Consider the following 18,268-nt stretch of genomic DNA (forward strand, 5'->3'; position numbering starts at 1 on the left):
CCTCTCTGCTTCAATTTTAGGGACTTGTTCATAGGCCAGTTTACACCCCTGCTGATTCTGAGACCCAGTCCAGGGAAGTATGGGGAAGACTGCACAGATTTTACCACCACGCTTGCAGAGTTGTGGTGTTTGTCCTCTGTGGGTTTTTGTGTAGGGAAATTTATGGACCATTACAAGAATATATATTGAAAAGACATTTCTAAAACTGCTTTTAGAAGTCCATCACACTTCTTCAGTATCTGTATTCACTTCCTGGATCTGTTTTCTCCGTCAGCGGAGGCTGTCATTTCAGTTAAACTTCCCGGCAGAAGTCCCATTTGATGATGTTCAATCTAATGTCCTCATCCTGTAAATTCCTACATATGTGCTTAATTTTAGGCATGTGAGTAGTCCCATTGACTTTAATACATTGATGGGAACCACCCATGCTCAAAATTAAGCACATTGCTGTTTGCCAAATCAGAGTTTCAAACTGAAAGGATCAGCTTTTCCATTACAAGTAATGGAAAGCATTGAAAATCTGAGTTTCTGTAATTTTTAAAAATATTTGTTTGCATAGTTTTGTTCAAAAACTGTTTGATTAACTAACATTTCTTATTTATAAACTCTTGAACATAAATTTTCTGAGGTAAGTCAGATCAAATGCGAGTGACCACCTACAGCTGTTAAAATACGAGTCAATGCATGTGTGCATGTATGTAATTAAGGATAGCATCCTACATTTCATTTATGGTGCAGAGGTACACACTGTGGAAAATCATACATTTGTACAGTTGTGTATGTTTTTTTCATGATTACTGGTGGAAGTGTGTCCTTTAATGACTGGATATGGGATTCAAGATGTTAGATCTCAAATAAGGAATATCCCTTTAAGTTTGGTTGGGCGGTCATCCTACTACAACCACGTCTTAATTCTATTAGATTTTAATATAAGAAATAATTATTTAGTTTTAACACAGATGGTCAGTTTCACAAATACCTGAAAGCTATAGAAAATATTAATTCATATGATGGTACACAGTGGTATTATAGTACAAAGCATCTTTCACATGGCATCTTTCATATACAAAGTATTGCAAAAATACTTTACAAAGGTAAATAATATTGTAATAGGCAAATAGCAAAGAGAGATAAGGGACAATTAAGTGGCACAAGGAAAGGAGAACAGCTATGTATTCACCACTTCAGTTGGAGTGCAGCTGAGTTTGGAAGAAGTGTGTGGGAGGTTTGGTAGCCCCCAATCTGAGTGTGGAAGGTGTGTGTGTTGGGGGGGTTGGGTAGCCCCCAATCTGAGTGTGAAATGTGTGTGTGGGGGGGAGTTGGGTAGCCCCCAATCTGAGTGTGAAATGTGTGTGTGGGGGGGAGTTGGGTAGCCCCCAATCTGAGTGTGGAAGGTGTGTGTGTCGGGGGGGTTGGGTAGCCCCCAATCTGAGTGTGGAAGGTGTGTGTGTTGAGGGGGGTTGGGTAGCCCCCAATCTGAGTGTGGAAGGTGTTGTGTCGGGGGGGTTGGGTAGCCCCCAATCTGAGTGTGGAAGGTGTGTGTGTCGGGGGGGTTGGGTAGCCCCCAATCTGCGTGTGGAAGGTGTGTGTGTCGGGAGGGTTGGGCAGCCCCCAGTCTGAGTGTGGAAGGTGTGTGTGTTGAGGGGGGTTGGGCAGCCCCCAGTCTGAGTGTGGAAGGTGTGTGTGTTGAGGGGGGTTGGGTAGCCCCCAATCTGAGTGTGGAAGGTGTTGTGTCGCCCCCAATCTGAGTGTGGAAGGTGTGTCGGGGGGGTTGGGTAGCCCCCAATCTGCGTGTGGAAGGTGTGTGTGTCTGGGGGGGTTGGGCAGCCCCCAGTCTGAGTGTGGAAGGTGTGTGTGTTGAGGGGGGTTGGGCAGCCCCCAGTCTGAGTGTGGAAGGTGTGTGTGTCGGGGGGGTTGGGTAGCCCCCAATCTGAGTGTGGAAGGTGTTGTGTCGGGGGGTTGGGCAGCCCCCAGTCTGAGTGTGGAAGGTGTGTGTGTCGGCGGGGGTTGGGCAGCCCCCAATCTGAGTGTGGAAGGTGTGTGTGTCGGCGGGGGTTGGGCAGCCCCCAATCTGAGCGTGGAAGGTGTGTGTGTTGAGGGGGGTTGGGCAGCCCCCAGTCTGAGTGTGGAAGGTGTGTGTGTCGGCGGGGGTTGGGCAGCCCCCAGTCTGAGTGTGGAAGGTGTGTGTGTCGGCGGGGGTTGGGCAGCCCCCAGTCTGAGTGTGGAAGGTGTGTGTGTTGAGGGGGTTGGGTAGCCCCCAATCTGAGCGTGGAAGGTGTGTGTGTTGAGGGGGGTTGGGCAGCCCCCAGTCTGAGTGTGGAAGGTGTGTGTGTGTGGGGAGTTGGGTAGCCCCCAATCTGAGTGTGGAAGGTGTGTGTGTCGGGGGGGTTGGGTAGCCCCCAATCTGAGTGTGGAAGGTGTGTGTGTCGGGGGGGGGGGTTGGGCAGCCCCCAGTCTGAGTGTGGAAGGTGTGTGTGTTGAGGGGGTTGGGTAGCCCCCAGTCTGAGCGTGGAAGGTGGGGGGCTGAGTAGCCCCCCAGTGTAAGTGTGGAAGGTGGGGGTCGGGGGAAGCCCCACACTCAGTGTAGAAGGAGGAGAGCGGGAAGGTGGGAAGCCCCCTGGCTAAGTATGACCGGGGTGCGTGTGAGGGGTCCCTAGGCCCAGGCCTGGCCACAGACGCCGGCCCGCGCCTAGTACCACCCCTTCCCCCTCCCGCCCCCGCCAGGTTGTCTCTCCGAGAGGCCGGGCGGTCGCAGCCCGGGCCCCGCCCCCCGCGCGGCCCCGCTCCCAGGGGGAGGGGGCGGGCCGTCGGGCGCGCGCACGGTGACGGCCCGGGCGCCATGTTGGAGGCTTGCTGAGCCCGCCGCGGTGTGTGTTTGTGCCGCTGCCGGTGCCTGTTTCCTGTGCGGGGCGGGGGGCAGGAGGCGGGAGCGGCGCAGAGAGGGGGCAGCGGCGGACCATGGACGTCGAGAGGCTGCAGGAGGCGCTGAAAGGTGGTGGCCGGGCTGGGGGGGTCCCCACGCGGGGAGGGAGCGAGCGAGCGAGCGAGTTCTCCTCACCGGGGGCGGCAGGACCCCCTGCGGGTGGGGTCCCTGCGCTGAGGGAGGCCATGGCCCCCCCGGGGCAGGCGAGGTGGCAGCGCCCTAGGCTGGGAGGGGAAGGTGGTGGAGAGGAAAGCCCCCCCCCCCGCCCCTCTGGGGAGGCAGAGCTCTCTGGGACATGAGGGGAGAACGGGGGGGGGATGCCTCCCCCCCCGGAGGGGCCCTGGGCTTCAGGGGGGCGGCTGGGGGGTAGGGCCTCCAGTGTCTTTTCTCCCCCTCCTCCCCTTGCCCTGCTGGAGCCCAGTGCCCCCCTTCCCCCCCGTGTGCCGGCCCCCCCTCTCACCCCTGCCCTTTCTCTCCCCAGCCCCATTCGTGCTAGCCTCAGCCTGCCTCCCTGGACGCAGCCGGAGTCCATCAGCCTCTCTCTCGTGGCTGTAGCCGCTCCAGAGAAGTTGCAAATCAACTTCGAGTGACTTACTGCCATTCAGATGTAGACGGTTCCCTCCTCAGAAGCAGTAAGAGGCTCGCAGGGCCCTAAGGTTGCGGCTCGAGTGGGGTGGAAGGGGGTGGCTCTGCTTTCCAGCACACTGGGACTTGGAAAAGCTTCACGTGGGAGCTGCATTTGCAGACCAAGTCCATTAATGTCGATTGGGATTTTCTCCTCCCCCCACCCCCTCTTACCTGCAGATTTTGAGAAGAGGGGGAAGAAGGAAGTGTGTCCAGTACTGGATCAGTTTCTTTGTCATGTTGCCAAAACTGGAGAGACAATGTAAGTCTGATCCCTTCCCCACTCCTCTTACCCAGTTGAGACTTATAAGAACTCTCTCAATTTTAGGCCCAGAGATAGATTGAGTAATGCCCAAGTTTTGTTTGCATGTAGGTTGATTTGGTGTGCTGAATATATTCTCCTTCATTCTAGTTGCTGAAGACCTCTTGAGTTTTGTTTATTTCCTTTCACACTTAGAGTTGGTACACATTAGTCTGATGTGATTGAGAAGTTTCTCCTTGTGTTCAGGGTCATCTGTCAGGTTTCGTTGATCCTATTAAATACAATAAGCCTGTTGCTTTTTCTGCATTTTATATAATACTCATATCAGTTTTCATAGCTTGAAAGAGGAAAAGTTTAATATGTATTGTGATCTCTCTTTTGATGTGATGATATCTGATAGCATGGTTCACAGATGTGAATTACATGATTAATTTTTGCAGGCTTTGTGTTGTGTACTCACAGCCTGTGTTGCATACTTACAGGCTGTCTTGCATTTAGTTGCTGCTTTTTATGTGGAAGGGGGAAAAATATTTAGGTGCTCTCCGCACAAGAGGCATTTGGGAGCTAACTTGTTACTCTCCATTTCATTAGGTCCTCATTTCCCAGTCTGCACACAACTGCTCCCATTTCACTTTCCCCAGACTTTCTTTCATAGATCAACATTAACTGGGGCAGGGGCCATTTGGTTTTTTTTGGAAGGGACATGGTAGTTATAAAGGAGCTAGAATATCTCTCTCCTTGTCAGGGATAATCTCTGGTGCAGTACTGGGTGACTTCCTTGTTGTCTCACTATTTGGCAGGAAGGAGAAAGGCTTCCCTGGATGGATTGCTGGTGTGTTGCTCGCTTTCTGGCTCTCAGGCTGCCTCCTTGTTTTTGAGGCCTAGTACAGCCAGAGTACAGGCTTCAGAAAAGAATATATGTCTATACTAGTGTTTTATTAGGAACCACTGATTCACAGAGGCTTTGTTCTAATTTATACTGTGTCTAAGTTGCAAGAGATCTGTTTTTAATGTAGTGTGCTATTCCTGCTTGAATTTGTGGCCTTGAAGGGAAAGCTGAAGTTCTGAAATGTACTTTGCTCTTTGAATCAAAGGCTTCAATTTAGCAGAAAAAGGCACAACTGTAATACAGATATTTTTGCTTAATGAATCTTTATGCTGTCTTATTTTAGAAGAAATTATACTTTTATAAAGTGTAAAATTACTCTTTAGGTATGCTAATTGCTTACATTTGTCTGAAATTTTCTTAGACAGGAAAACAAAAGCCTTTATCTACTTTCTGTTTTGGAAACTATAACATATTTCTAAAATTGATTGCAGGGGAAATATTTAAGAAATCACTAGTGATAGGGAATTTAGAGCCAGGCGATACAATGTAACTGTCTCTGTACTGTTAACTTTTGCTTGCTTTCTGTTTGGGAAATATGTGGATTAACTTTGTACTCAGTTGCACAAACAAAGGCCTTGATCCTGCAATGGGCTTTGTGTTATTTGAGAGACACATTTTTCACACTTTATACAAATGATGGCCCGATACATTCTCAGTAGTTTCTTTCTCTGTTGTTATCCCGCTGTGTTTTTCTAAATACTCAGATATTTCAGTAGCTCTGGGCTGTTTAATAGTTTCACATTTGTTGGTAACAGTTCAACAAGTCTCCACTGTTCTCCTTGTACACAAACAAAGCAATATTTGGAACTACGTGTACACAGGCTTCACCATACATTTGATTCTGCTCCCATTAGACCTCAAGATCTACATTATTTCTTCGTCTAATATTTTGCAAAATTTATTTACCCATTGCATATTGAAATATTCAGAGGCAATGTTTGTTAAAACTGAAACCTAGTTCCAAGGGTTGCTAAACCTCAGTATCGGGAACACAATTATTTAAATAATTAGGGCCCTCTTTTTAGGGAAGGTCCTCAATGTTGGAGATTCTGCACATTGGCAACATTTCTTTTATCAGTGGTATGTGGAGTTGTACATATTCCTGCTGACATATAAGCTAGTGAACAAAAAGGATTTGTATTAGTGGGGAAAGAGGTAAATGAGATAACATGAGGCAATTTTGCTTTCTGTCTTGCCTCAGTTTATTGTTATGCCTCCAGTTTTAAGGTAGAGCTGTTGTGGCTTTCATGATATTTCTTTTCAAACTTTATATATACTTTATAAAATAAGGTTTAAAGAATAGGTGTTTTCCTTCTGTGGTAGCTGTATTTTCTGGTAGGTAAACAGTTACTAAATTTAATTAGTATGGCTTTGAAAATTAAAATGAAATATGTCTAGAAAAAATGGTCCTGAGGTTCTCATAGGAGCATGGACGTGCTATATATTGCACATTTAATAGCCTACGTCTTACTCCTGAAAACACTAACTTATGAGAGTTGTTCCATCTGACTCACTGGGACTTATTCACCTGAGTAAAATTACTTGGTGTGTGTAGGATTGGACTAGTAATTAAAAATTTTATAGGTACATTGTGAAGCCTGGGTATAAATGTGCAAATGCTAAACTTGGTTGCAAGGATTTGCAGCATCTTGCAGTAAAAGCCTGATCCTGCACCAGCTCAAGCACATGCATAACTTTACTTATTGGAATCTATGGGGCTATTACTGTGAGCAAAGTTAAGCATATACTTAAGTGTTTGAAAGATTGTGGCCTGAATTTTTAACCAAGCACTATGGAGCTATGCAAAATGATGTTGGTTTCTTGTAATTTGAGACGTATACTGAACAAGAATTATGCCCAACCCACACTGTCTGAGAACTGGTGGCTGCAGGCTGTTTCCTAGTACCATCTTATTTGTAATGTGCATGTGAAACACCTTTCAGCTAACAGTTTTCAGCAGAAAGCAAATCTGCTGCCTAAAAGCCCTACCTGGAGAGCTGTGAAGTTGCACAATTGTTTTCTGCCACTCTGTAGGCCTTAAACTACATCATTCAGTTATAAAGAAAAATAATCCTATTGTATCACTCCTGCAGCTGCACAAACCCTAATGTAATGTAGAAAAACACTGTTTTTCAGAAAGTCTCTCTAGGTGACTGGAGAGCTAGTATTTATGACATTTTCAGTATCGGGGAAGTAAAATCTGATAAATTGAGCAATTTTTGTTGAAGACTTCTTAAAACTAGCTGTGTGTGGGGAGGGGGTTGTTTAGTATTGCCACTTAATTCAAATGCCTAACAGTTGAAAGAAGGGTGTCTGAATTAAGGATTCAATTCTCTGCCCCTTCAATTAATGGCAGAAGAGCTTGATAGCCATTTCTTTGGGTCCTTTGAGGAAACATGTAGTAAAAACAGGGAAACAAGGTTGGACATTCCTGGTAATTCTAAGGTAGAAAAAACAAGCGGAGTTTTAAAAAAGTTTTGGGATGTCTTTATACACCCCAAAAAGCATAGATTATCTTTTCCCCTCCCTTCTGCCTTAGGCCTCCCCTCTCTGCTGCCAATTTAGGTAACATTTAAGTTTGCAGTCTTAACAATAGTTTTTCCTATTGCAAAAGATATAATGCAGATGTTTTATTAGTTACCTATTGGTTTCTAGCATCCTTAAGATCCTACCAAAACCTGTAGAAATCTTGGCTCAGGTCAGAAGTGATTAATTGTAAAATAGTTTTAAGCCTTTCCTGTGCTTGGGAACAGTTCTGATTCATGACCTGTGACCAGGAATTGAAGGGGTTGCACTAGTGCTTACTCTAAGTGCCTCTGAGTACATTACTCAGTTTACCTAGTTTTGGTTTTTCACTTTTTTTACTTTAGGCTGTGGACTGCATAGTTTGTTCTCTTCTGTAGTCAAGTTTTCCCCCTCAGATGCTTTTGTCTTCTAAGTTTTCCCAACTTCTGTCTAACTGAATACATAGGAAGCTACCAAGAGACAACCTTTCAGTTTCTCACATTGGCCTGAATTTGAAAAATACCTTCAAGTGAATTTAGCATGTAGTGGTCTCTAAATGTCCAGCATATGTTCTGTGCATCTGTATTCTCCCTAAGATAATACAGAAAGGGGCACATTTTTAACCTCATTAGTATTTTGGTCTGTTTTAATATCTTTGTTTACTCTTGCTGGTGGAAAGTGTTTAGTTTTTAACTGAACTTTTTTTAAACTTCCTTCGTGAACTTCAGTTCTGTTTTTTTTTAAGTTGAACCAGAGTGAAAAAGGTGTTGTCAGTTGTAAAACTGGTCTAATGATGAAAATAACTGTAAATATGGACAGAAGTTCCTCGAATTTTCGTTCTGGCATTTCAGCTATATATTTCGGCATTTTGTATGCTAAGTTCCTTTCTTGTGTTTCAGTGTATGTAAATTTTTGTAGCAACATATGCTCTAACTTCAAAGGTTCCCCTACTATAATTTAAACCTTATTTTTATGAACAATTTTCTTTTTATTTTACTTTCAAATTTGCTTTATACATGGGTATGTTAGTGTAGAGCTTTCAGTAGTAAGTATAGATAAAATCACAAAACTATTTATCATCTGACTTTCACTTGTAACTTTTTGAAAAGCTCCTTTTATATTGAAAGTTAGAAGTTTGGTCTCAGAATAAAGTTGGATTGCTTTTGGTAGAAAAATAAGAAGCAAATTCATTCAACTGTTCGAGTTACTGGAGAGAGATGCGTTTTTCTTTTTCTTTTTTTTTTTTTTTTACTTCAGCTGACTAAGAAGGCAAACTTTAAACTTCAGCCAGAGGACATAGGTAGTTCTCTATGAGGAGTGCATGTTTTTGCTTAGTCAAGTTTCTAATTAACTATCACGTAATAATGCTGTGACAAGTGCAATGTAACACTTTGAAATAAATGCAGTGTATGTGACTGTTAATGCACACACTTTACAAATGAAGTTAAAGTGGTCAGTCTTTCCTGATTTTCTTCAGGGATCATCCATCCTTGATCCCATACCAAAATGGGCTTATTTTTGAATGTTTGACCATTCAATAAGAACATAAAAATGGCCCTACAGGATCAAACCAAAGGTCCATCTAGCCCAGTATCCTGTCTTCCGACAGTGGCCAATGCCAGGTGCCCCAGAGGGAATGAACAGAACAGGTAATCATCAAGTGATTCGTCCCCTGTTGCTCATTTCCCAACTTCTGGCAAACAGAGGCTAGGAACACCATTCCTGCCCATCCAGGCTAATAGCCGTTGATGGACCTATCCTCCATGAATTTATCTAGTTCTTTTTTGAACCCTGTTATGGTCTTGGCCTTCACAACATCCTCTAGCAAGGAGTTCCACAGGTTGACTGTGCATTGTGTGAAGAAATACTTCCTTTTATTTTTTTTAAACCTGTTGCTTATTAATTTCATTTGGTGACCCCTAGTTCACTGTGTTATAGGAAGTAGTAAACAACACTTCCTTATCTACTTTCTCTACATCAGTCATGATTTTATAGACTTCAATCATATCTCTCCTTAACCGTCTCTTTTCCAAGCTGAAAACCCCCAGTCTTCTCAATCTCTCCTCATACAGAGGTCGTTCCATACCCTTAATAATTTTTGTTGCCCTTTTCTGAACCTTTTCCAATTCCAATATATCTTTTTTTGAGATGGGGCAACCACATCTGCATACAGTTTTCAAGATGTGGGCATACTATGGATTTATATTGACGCAACATGATATTTTCTGTCCTATTATCTATCCCTTTTTAATTTTTCACTTTTTTGACTACAGGTGCACATCGAGCGGATGTTTTCAGAGAACTATCCGCAATGACTCCAAGATCTCTTTCTTGAGTGGTAACAGCTAAGTTAGACCCCATCATTTTATATGTATAGTTGGGATTATGCTTTCCAATGTGCATTACTTTGCATTTATCAACATTAAATTTCATCTGCCATTTTATTGTCCAGTCACCCAGCTTTGCGAGATCCCTTTGTAGCTCTTTGCAGTCTGCCTGGGTCTTAACTATCTTTAGTAATTTTGTATCATCTGCAAATTTTGCCACCTCACTGTTTACCCCTTTTTCCAGATCATTTATGAATATGTTGAATAGGACTGATCCCAGAACAGACCTCTGGGGGACACCACTATTTACCTCTCTGCATTCCGAAAACCAACCACTTATACTGACCCTTTGTTTCCTATCTTTTAAGCAGCTACCAATCCATGAGAGCACCTTCCCTCTTATCCCGTGGCAGCTTACATTGCATAAGAGTGTTTGGTGAGGGACCTTGTCAAAGGCTTTCTGAAAATCTAAATACACTATATCCACTGGATCCCCTTGGTCCACATGCTTGTTCACCTCCTCAAAGAATTCTATTAGATTGTGGAGGCATAATTTCCCTTTACTAAAACCATGTTTACTCTTCCTCAACAAATTACGTTCATCTATATGTCTGACAATATTGTTCTTTGTTATAGTTTCAACCAGTTTGCCCGGTTCTGAAGTCAGGCTTACAGGCCCGTAATTGCCAGGATCTGGAGCCCTTTTTAAAAATTTGCCTCACATTAGTCATCCTTCACTCAATTCAGTTTGTGAGATTCTGGGATTAGTACCCCAAAATGTGCTCTGGTGTACAGAGCACAGGAGGTTTGACTGAAGAAGCTCTCCCATTCGTCTCTTCCCAGGTGGTAAATTGGCTCCCTCACTGCTATAGAGGTATTGATGCAATGCTTATGCTTCAAGGATTATCTGTGTAGTAATGGTGCAATTTCAGTGCTGTACCCTTTGGAGGCAGCATTGCAATGTACACAAACTGTACTGGTGTTTCCCAGAAATGTGAACTAGTGTGGGTCTTGTCTTTTGTGTTGTGATTTTTGGGAGTGAAGGGAAAGGGACATCCAGTAGCTCACATTGTGGAATTTGGGTGCTAAGCGCTTCTGAATCTGTCCCACAGAAATTAAATGTCAAAGCTACATTAACGCAGAATTAACAGTTTGAGTAAAGAAATGCAAAATCCAAGATCCTCATAGTAATGCTAACAAGCCACATTGAATGTATTGTGTGTCAGCCTTGCTAAGAACATTTTCCAGCCTAGGCAATAATGTACTAGTGCACAATAACAGTAACATCAACGTGTGTGAGCATTTACTGTCACATACAACTCCCTCCGATGCCACTGTATGTACTCTCTATTATGTGTATACCAGGCCTCATAAGCTCACTTCATGCCATTGCTGCTGTTCTTACAAACATCGAGCTGTTCCCCTCTCAGGCTTTGCCTACACTGGCACTTTCGTTGACAAACATTTTACCAGTCGGGTGTGGGAAAAAAATAACCTTTGACCATCATAAGTTTCACTGACAAAAGTGCTGGTGTGGACAGCGCTATGTCAACAGGAGATGCTGTCCCACCGACATAGCTACCATCGCTTGTTGGGGTTAGTTTAATTATGCTGGCAGGACAGCTCTCTCCTACTGGCATAAAGCAACTATGCAGGAGACCTTACACCTGCGCACTGTAGCCGTACAGTTGCCAGGTCCGCAATGTAGGCAGTGTCACACAGACAGCCCACCGACCTTACCATTGATTCATTCTATACACCAGCTAATTTATTCACACCCTGACCCAGGCCTATTCAGTTTCCCCTTCTACTCATTCATTAACCTTGCTTCATCAATTCTGTTACCTTTGCTAATTAGGTTTCTTTTTCTCCTCGTCATCTTCATTGGTTCTTTTCTTATATTCTGGACTTACCTACACTTGAAATATTACAGGAGCACTGCCGCTGTAAGCACTTTAGGTAGACACTACCTATGCTGATGGGAGGTAAGCCACCTCCCTGAGAGGAAGTAGTGCTAACACAGAAGAACTGTCAACTTAGCTATCTATACTAGGTGTTAGGTTGGCTTAACTACGTTGCTCAGGGCTGTGGGTTTTTCGTACTCCTGAGTGATGTAGCTGGGTTGACCTAACTTTTTAGTATGGACCTGGCCTCTGTCTCTCAATAGTGGCTCTTAAAAGATGCAGCAGCTGCTTTAGTACCTCCTTTGTCCTCCCCAGCTGGGACTTAAATTTAACTTCCCATAGGGGTTTCACTTCTGACTACTTCACTTGAAGTGCTACTCCCCCAGACCCTTTGTTCAGACTGGGAGTTCTGTCCCATCCTAAATCATGCTTACAGAGAGCACAGCTGTTATTTATCTTGCTCCTACTTGAAGGCGGATAAACCAGCTCTCTTCTCTTCACCTCTGTAGACCTTGGGAAGTGATTGCTGGACAAGGCAAGCCTGGAGAGAAGACTGGTAGTGCAGGACTATTCTGGTCTTGACCTCAGATAGTAAATGTTAGGGAAGGGAACAGACCTTGCCCAGTTAATTGAGTCTGGAACAAAGAGGATTCAGCAGAGGCTATTGCAGCATCTCCTCAACTTGGCCTTCTGCTGAACTGAAGGAGCATGAGTGGCATTCCCACCACAGACCTGCCATTGTAACAATGGTAGCTACAGCACTGGAAAAGTGATTAAAACAAAGTATCTTACAGCCTGTGTAAGTTGATTGGTCATGCTTGCTTGGTTGGAACAACTTACTGTTTGCATTTCATGAACAGGTAAATGGGATTTTGCCATTGTGTATGAATCCGTGTATTCAATTTAGCAATCTAATAACCAAAAATGTTAAATTTCTGTAATCAGTCAGCCTTTATTAGCATTTTAAAGGGAGAGAAATAAAGGGTAGCTGTATGCATCCTACATAGTAAAATTACCTAAAGATATCAGCTTGTTTGAAAATGTCTGAACCCTAATTCAGATCTTGTTCACCTCCAGGGTGCACTACTGTTTTCCACTGAAGTAAGTGGAATTACATAGTATAAACCTTGTGTGAGATCAGAATTTGGCTTTTGATATTCAAATGCATTTTCTTAATACCGTTATCAGTTGTCAGCTTCCTGAACAACTAGGCCTTGCCTTTCCTGGCAAACATGGAACCTGTAATTCACGACCAGTGGAGCAGCACTGATGATCACCAGTTTTGCCAGTGTAGATGCAGCCAGAGTGTATCCCTAATTCCTTAGGCTTGGATCTAACATGTCATTTGCCCAAAAAGAAATCAAGGATTTATTTACACAATTAGTCAACAAACCAAAACAACGTCTTCTGAATTGTTGAGAAATTCCATGTTTTTCTCCTTTAGACTGTCTTCACTAGAGGAAAAAAGTGTTAATTTATTAGTTAACATGAGGTAAAATCATAGTGAAGACTCAACTTGTGTTAATACTACACACTGCTAGCAGGTCCAGGTAAACCCTAGACAGCCCATAGTTTACATATTTCGTCCTCCTAACTTGTGTTAAAACTACAAACTGTCTTGTCTTCGCTAAGCTTTTACCTTGTGTGTCAGTTCGTGTTAGCTAACCTAGTAAGAAATACTTTTTTATGACTCATGTAGAACACCCCAATAAATACTACATAATTACGAGTGTTGCATTCAGTGCTACAGTTGTAGGAGCATAAAGAAATCTATCACTAGCTCACAACTTTTATTGTTAAGCCCGTAGAACTTAAGGGTTTGTTTGCATGCTGAAAGCATTTAAGAATCTAATTTTCATTGATGCACAGGGGATCTTCATATGTCAATCCTATTATCATTGTTGGGAATTTCCCATGTTAATTCCCAGTGCATTGATGTTGCTATTTTCACTGTCTCCAAACCAGAAGCACTGAAATGCTTTGGTAATCAAAATAACAAGTGTGCAGGAGAAACCAGAGAGACTAAATAATTCTTAAAGTTGAGAAATTTTAAAAATATTTGAATCTAAGTTTAAAAACAATGTAAGTTCTATTATAGACTGATAGTGACATTTTCTCTTCTCACCCTAAATTACTAACTAGTTATCTCTACCTAGTGCAGCAATACACTAGCTTTCAGGGTGTAATTTTCTCTCCTGGTTCCTTAGCTCATTCACTAGCTTTGATGCAGCATAGGGATGATATATAAGTATCAGGGGTGAAATTCTGGCTCCACTGAAGATAATGGGAATTTTGCCATTGACTATAATGGCACCAGGATTTCATCCCAGATATTTTCAGAGGCAGTTGAAAAAATGTCTTCCACTTACTCCCCTATCACCAAACGCTTCTGATTGTGTGCCTAGTGATCTTTTTTTTTGGGGAGGGAGGGGAGGATGTTGAAGAAAAACTTGGGTGTTAAGGCATATCCAAAAATAGCCAATGGTCATTATGTGTTTGGATACTGTTTGCATCAAGGCTAGGGAAGAATACTGTAAAATATGGGCCCTAAAGCTGGTGGTTAAATTGGGTGCAAGTTTGCAGGAGTGTCTTATTTCTTTGCTTCACCCTGAACTTTTAGATAATCTTAGTGATTAAATCTTTCAGCTGTGCTTTCCCAACATTTGCTAACACTAGGAGAGTGAAATTGATTGTTTCATGCTGCTACTGCCAGTACCTCTAGGGAAGTACTGAGTTCAGGAGCGTATCTTTCTCCACTATGGGTGCTATGCAAAGGGGTAGGAGGATGACAAACAGTGAAAGGAAGAGCTAAAAACTTTACTAGATTATTTTGCTTTATTTGTTATTGTATTAAAAGGCCATACAATACAATACATACAGGGCACTGAGCAAACCCACACACAGAAATAAAAGAAAATGGAAGATAAAATGCTCAGCATTCAGTTTGCTTCAAAGTCAACAATAATAGTAACTTTGGGAAAAGCTATTAACATAACAAACTCCACACCCCCCTCCCCACCCCATCACAGAGTATACGGAATGAAGCCTTCACCTCTCTGACTTAGTTTTCAGCTTGTCCTCTGGTTTTGAATTTTCATTTTTTATGAACCTCTCTCAGAAAATACAGCTTCTTTTTCTTTAGGTTAGCTGGAAATGGAATGCTTGATTGTACTTTCTGAGTAAAGCTGTGTTTCAAATTTTAGTTTTTTCACTTTTCACTGGGCTAATGTTAGGGGAAAAATAAAAATCCTCCTTTCCTATATCTGAAACAAAATTTTGTTTTGTTCTATGGTCTCAAGTTCACAAAATACAGTAGTAGGTGTCCATTGTTTCCCTTTTCGTTTTGCTTTTTCTGGTATTATGACAGTTTTTTCAGAAGAGATGGAGTTCTCTTAACATTTAAACCAAGTAACTTGGTAACGAACTCCTTAAATTCAGCAAAATCTAAAGATTGCCATCCACTAGGACTCCCCCGACTCTAACGTTACAAGATCATGGCTAGTTCTCCAGAAGTTCAACATCTCCCCATGATAGTGTGATGTTTAATTAGATCTTTAATCTGACACAATTCCAGAAAGATTGAGATAATTGCAGTACTTTCACTTCAGATTATTTGCTCTGATCTAAACCTCAGTCTCCCTCCCCACCCCCGTTCAGATTCCTTTAGACATCATTCTGACTTTCTCTTCCACAAATATTACTGAAGTTTACAGTTTTATTCTGCTATGTTAAATGTCCCATCTACTGTGTAAAAACTGTGTTGGTGATCTGTTTACTCTACGGTAGTCTCTTACATTGTTTTAACGGTGTGTTAATCTCATAGTGTGGGCAGATCTGAAATTCGCTTTAACTATATTCTTTGCTGCAGTTCTGTTAAGACAAGTGCTGTAACACAGTTAAAACATGCTGCTATACCTCAAGGCCAAACCTTATAGAAGTGTCAAATACTACAGTGTTACCAGGTCTTCCAGTGTGTGTGTGTGTGGGTTTTTTTTGTTTGTTTGTTTTTTTAAATTAGAGTACATAGGACTGTAAGGTGTTCAAATATGTCTCGGATAGTTATCTTCAGGAACACACCAACAGGCAGACATGTTTTTTGTTGAGGACAGCTGCAGTTAGGGTGTCCTCTATTTTATTTATTTATGTATGTATATATTTTGGCACAACTATCTCTGGTCTGCTGTCTGCCAGAGATCCAGCATTAGGGTATCCTTCTGAAATCCTTTGGATTCTACGATTTTGTGCATTTCTAGCTTTTATACTGCCTTTTTAGAGCCTATTTGTATGCTTCATTTTGTGCCAAGTTCTTTGTTTAAACACAGTGTAGGAGGTTTTTTGACACTTTTTTTGTTTTTTATTAAATAGTTTATTTTGTTTTTCCTGGTCAAAAATGTGAAATCTGATCGTTCCAGGAAGGATAATCCAAAGGCTAGTGAGATAATTATAAACCTTACTGCTGGTGACTAGAAAATGGCCTGATACTGAATGGGAACAGATGAAAGAAGCTTCCCCTTTCCCAGTAGTCGGGGGGAAGGGAAAAGACTCCCATGACAGATAAGGGAGAAGGCTAGGAAGAGGGGGAGAGATGCTAGGAAGAGGGGGAGATGCTTTTCCCACTTCCACAAGTGTAAGGCCTCCAAGTATGTGGGTGGTGGAGCAAAAAGGAGAGTTTTACACTTCATTGCTCTCCCTTCCAAACTCCCAAAGAGATAGGAGTAACGGTATGATTGGGCTCCTGTATGCAGTGAAACTTTGGATTTTCTGTTTAATTGGCTAGGATAAGCTTTTGTATCAGTATGATCTTGCACAACTTGGTAATACACTCACTTTTTAATGCATTTCGTAAAGAACTTAATGTGCTTATAGTTCTTGCATTAAATCAAAACATAGCACTAGATGGCTGAATGAACTACTGTTTTCTTTACGTTCTTTGAAAGGCTTGTTAATAATGCATTGCTGTAATGAAGCCATGGTAACAAGAGGAATGAAAACTTTTACAGACAATGTCAAGCTATGGGGGAAGTCAAGCAGTGTTCCTTAGGTTGGGAAAGTATTCCTCAAACAGAACTGGTATAACTTAAAGGAACTTTGACAAGGAAACTATGTTGGCTAATTTGTGCAACTTCTAAGAAGCAGTTCACCAATTCGTCTTCATGCAGTGTAATTGCAACTTAGCTACCTTTGACTTCTCCCTTTCTTTCTTTCCTTTTTCATCCAGGTTCTCAGCAAATCTTGTTGCTTTTCTGTCATTTCTAAAATTCACTGTTTCCTATCTATTTCCAGTTCCATGCTATCGTGGTCTTTCCCATGAAGTATTATAATCTCCTCCTCTTTGTCCTTTCTCTCTCTTTCTCTCTCAAGTCCATTCAACTTTCAGCAACGAAAACACCTCTTCCTTTTCTACTTCTACCATGTTATAGTTCCCAGCTCCTTATGTCTTTCCCCATAAGGGTCAAACTCTTTGCCTTCGTTGTACACAGTTCTGCTCTCATCTCATCCTTTTGTTTCCCATCTCACATCTTCATCTCTGTCCACTCTTCTTATTGTTCCTTGTCCATTCCTCACTCTCTGTCCTTTGTCCCTTTTTATTCTGTTCCTGTGCCTGTAATGGATTCCCTATCTGTGTGTGCAAGTCTCCTCCTCTACTTCTCAAATCCTACCTTTTACTTTGATTCTCATTAGTGACTTTCCACTCTAGTGCTGCCCACTTTCTTATTAATCTACTTCAGTCTCTAGTTAAAAATTTCAACCTATGATCTACACTCTATCCTCTACAACTACTGTTGTTGTTTTAAATCTTTTTCCTTCCCCTTCATGTCTGTTTTCTTTGTGGTCTGTGTCTGGTTGTTAGAGTGTAAGGTCAGAGACTGTTTTTTTTTTATTACTGCATGATACTTCCCAGAATCATAGTGCAATATACATGTTTGGTTACTGTTGCTATGTAGCAGTGGTGATTAACAGTTTTAAAAACTAGAACATTGTGTCTTGTTTGATTTGCAGAGTGCAACATGAAATGGAAAGTCTTGGTTTAAGAAACCAAACTGCACTATAACATTAAAGTGTAGTTTCCATGTTTGTTTATATTACTGTACCATTTTAATACTTTGGTGTTTCAATCCTTGGGTTGCATTAGCCATTATTATTGACAGAAATGCTGCTTGTTACATACTTGCATCGTATCTGGGGATTAATTTTTTTTCTTGCTATGCTGTCATTGGCATTAGATATATTGATAGAGGATGAGCAAGCTATTGGAGCGTTTTAGAAATGCATAGAATTTGGGTAGTTCTAAGTCCTCGTTCAGCCTATCAAAACTAGAACATTCTGGACAACAAATAATATTTTTAAGGCCAGTTGATTTTTTTTTCACCTCGAATACTGATTCTGAAAGTATTTGTACCGTATTTGTGGAATACTCATGAAAATCTGTTTTAAAACATTATATAGTTACACATGTAAATAAACAGTCATCCAGGGTTCTTTATAAAGTGTTAGTATAAATTCTCTTTGTCAGGATAAAACTTGTGGTACCTTATTTACCTGAGCTTGCAGTTAGGAAGAACTACTTCCTTACAGTGTGTAGATCCTGAGATGACTCATATGTCAGTGGCAAGTTCTTGTAAGCAAATTCAGTGGGTGCATTGTCCTGAGAGTACTCTCCTTTCCATGCAGATTCCTCAGTTGGATTAATTCACAGAGCTTGATGTGTAGGGTTTCTTTCTAAATTATTCTTTATGTAAGAACTTCATACATACAAGCATTTTCTGTTTTTATTTCCATTCAGCTGCTGGTTGGTGGAAGCTTTCTGTAATTCAAATTCTGCTGTTCCTCGGG

General features: G+C 41.9%; 1 protein-coding gene across 4 annotated transcripts in view; it reads left to right on the forward strand.

Annotated features, from left to right (window-relative positions):
* The first annotated feature begins 2,811 nt into the window (after window positions 1-2,811).
* The window catches only part of PPP4R2 (protein phosphatase 4 regulatory subunit 2), a 39,165-nt gene continuing 23,708 nt past the window's right edge, over window positions 2,812-18,268 (forward strand). Inside the window, exons 1-3 of one of the 4 annotated variants that reach the window (XM_073351130.2) lie at window positions 2,814-2,992; window positions 3,405-3,555; window positions 3,728-3,809. In XM_073351130.2, the coding sequence (XP_073207231.1) occupies window positions 3,808-3,809 (2 nt within the window). In that variant the 5' untranslated portion in view covers window positions 2,814-2,992; window positions 3,405-3,555; window positions 3,728-3,807. The other 3 variants (XM_073351128.2, XM_073351129.1, XM_073351127.1) reach the window with 3 other exon arrangements.

This window comes from Lepidochelys kempii, chromosome 7, assembly GCF_965140285.1.
Source record: "Lepidochelys kempii isolate rLepKem1 chromosome 7, rLepKem1.hap1, whole genome shotgun sequence".
Taxonomy (NCBI): domain Eukaryota; kingdom Metazoa; phylum Chordata; order Testudines; family Cheloniidae; genus Lepidochelys; species Lepidochelys kempii.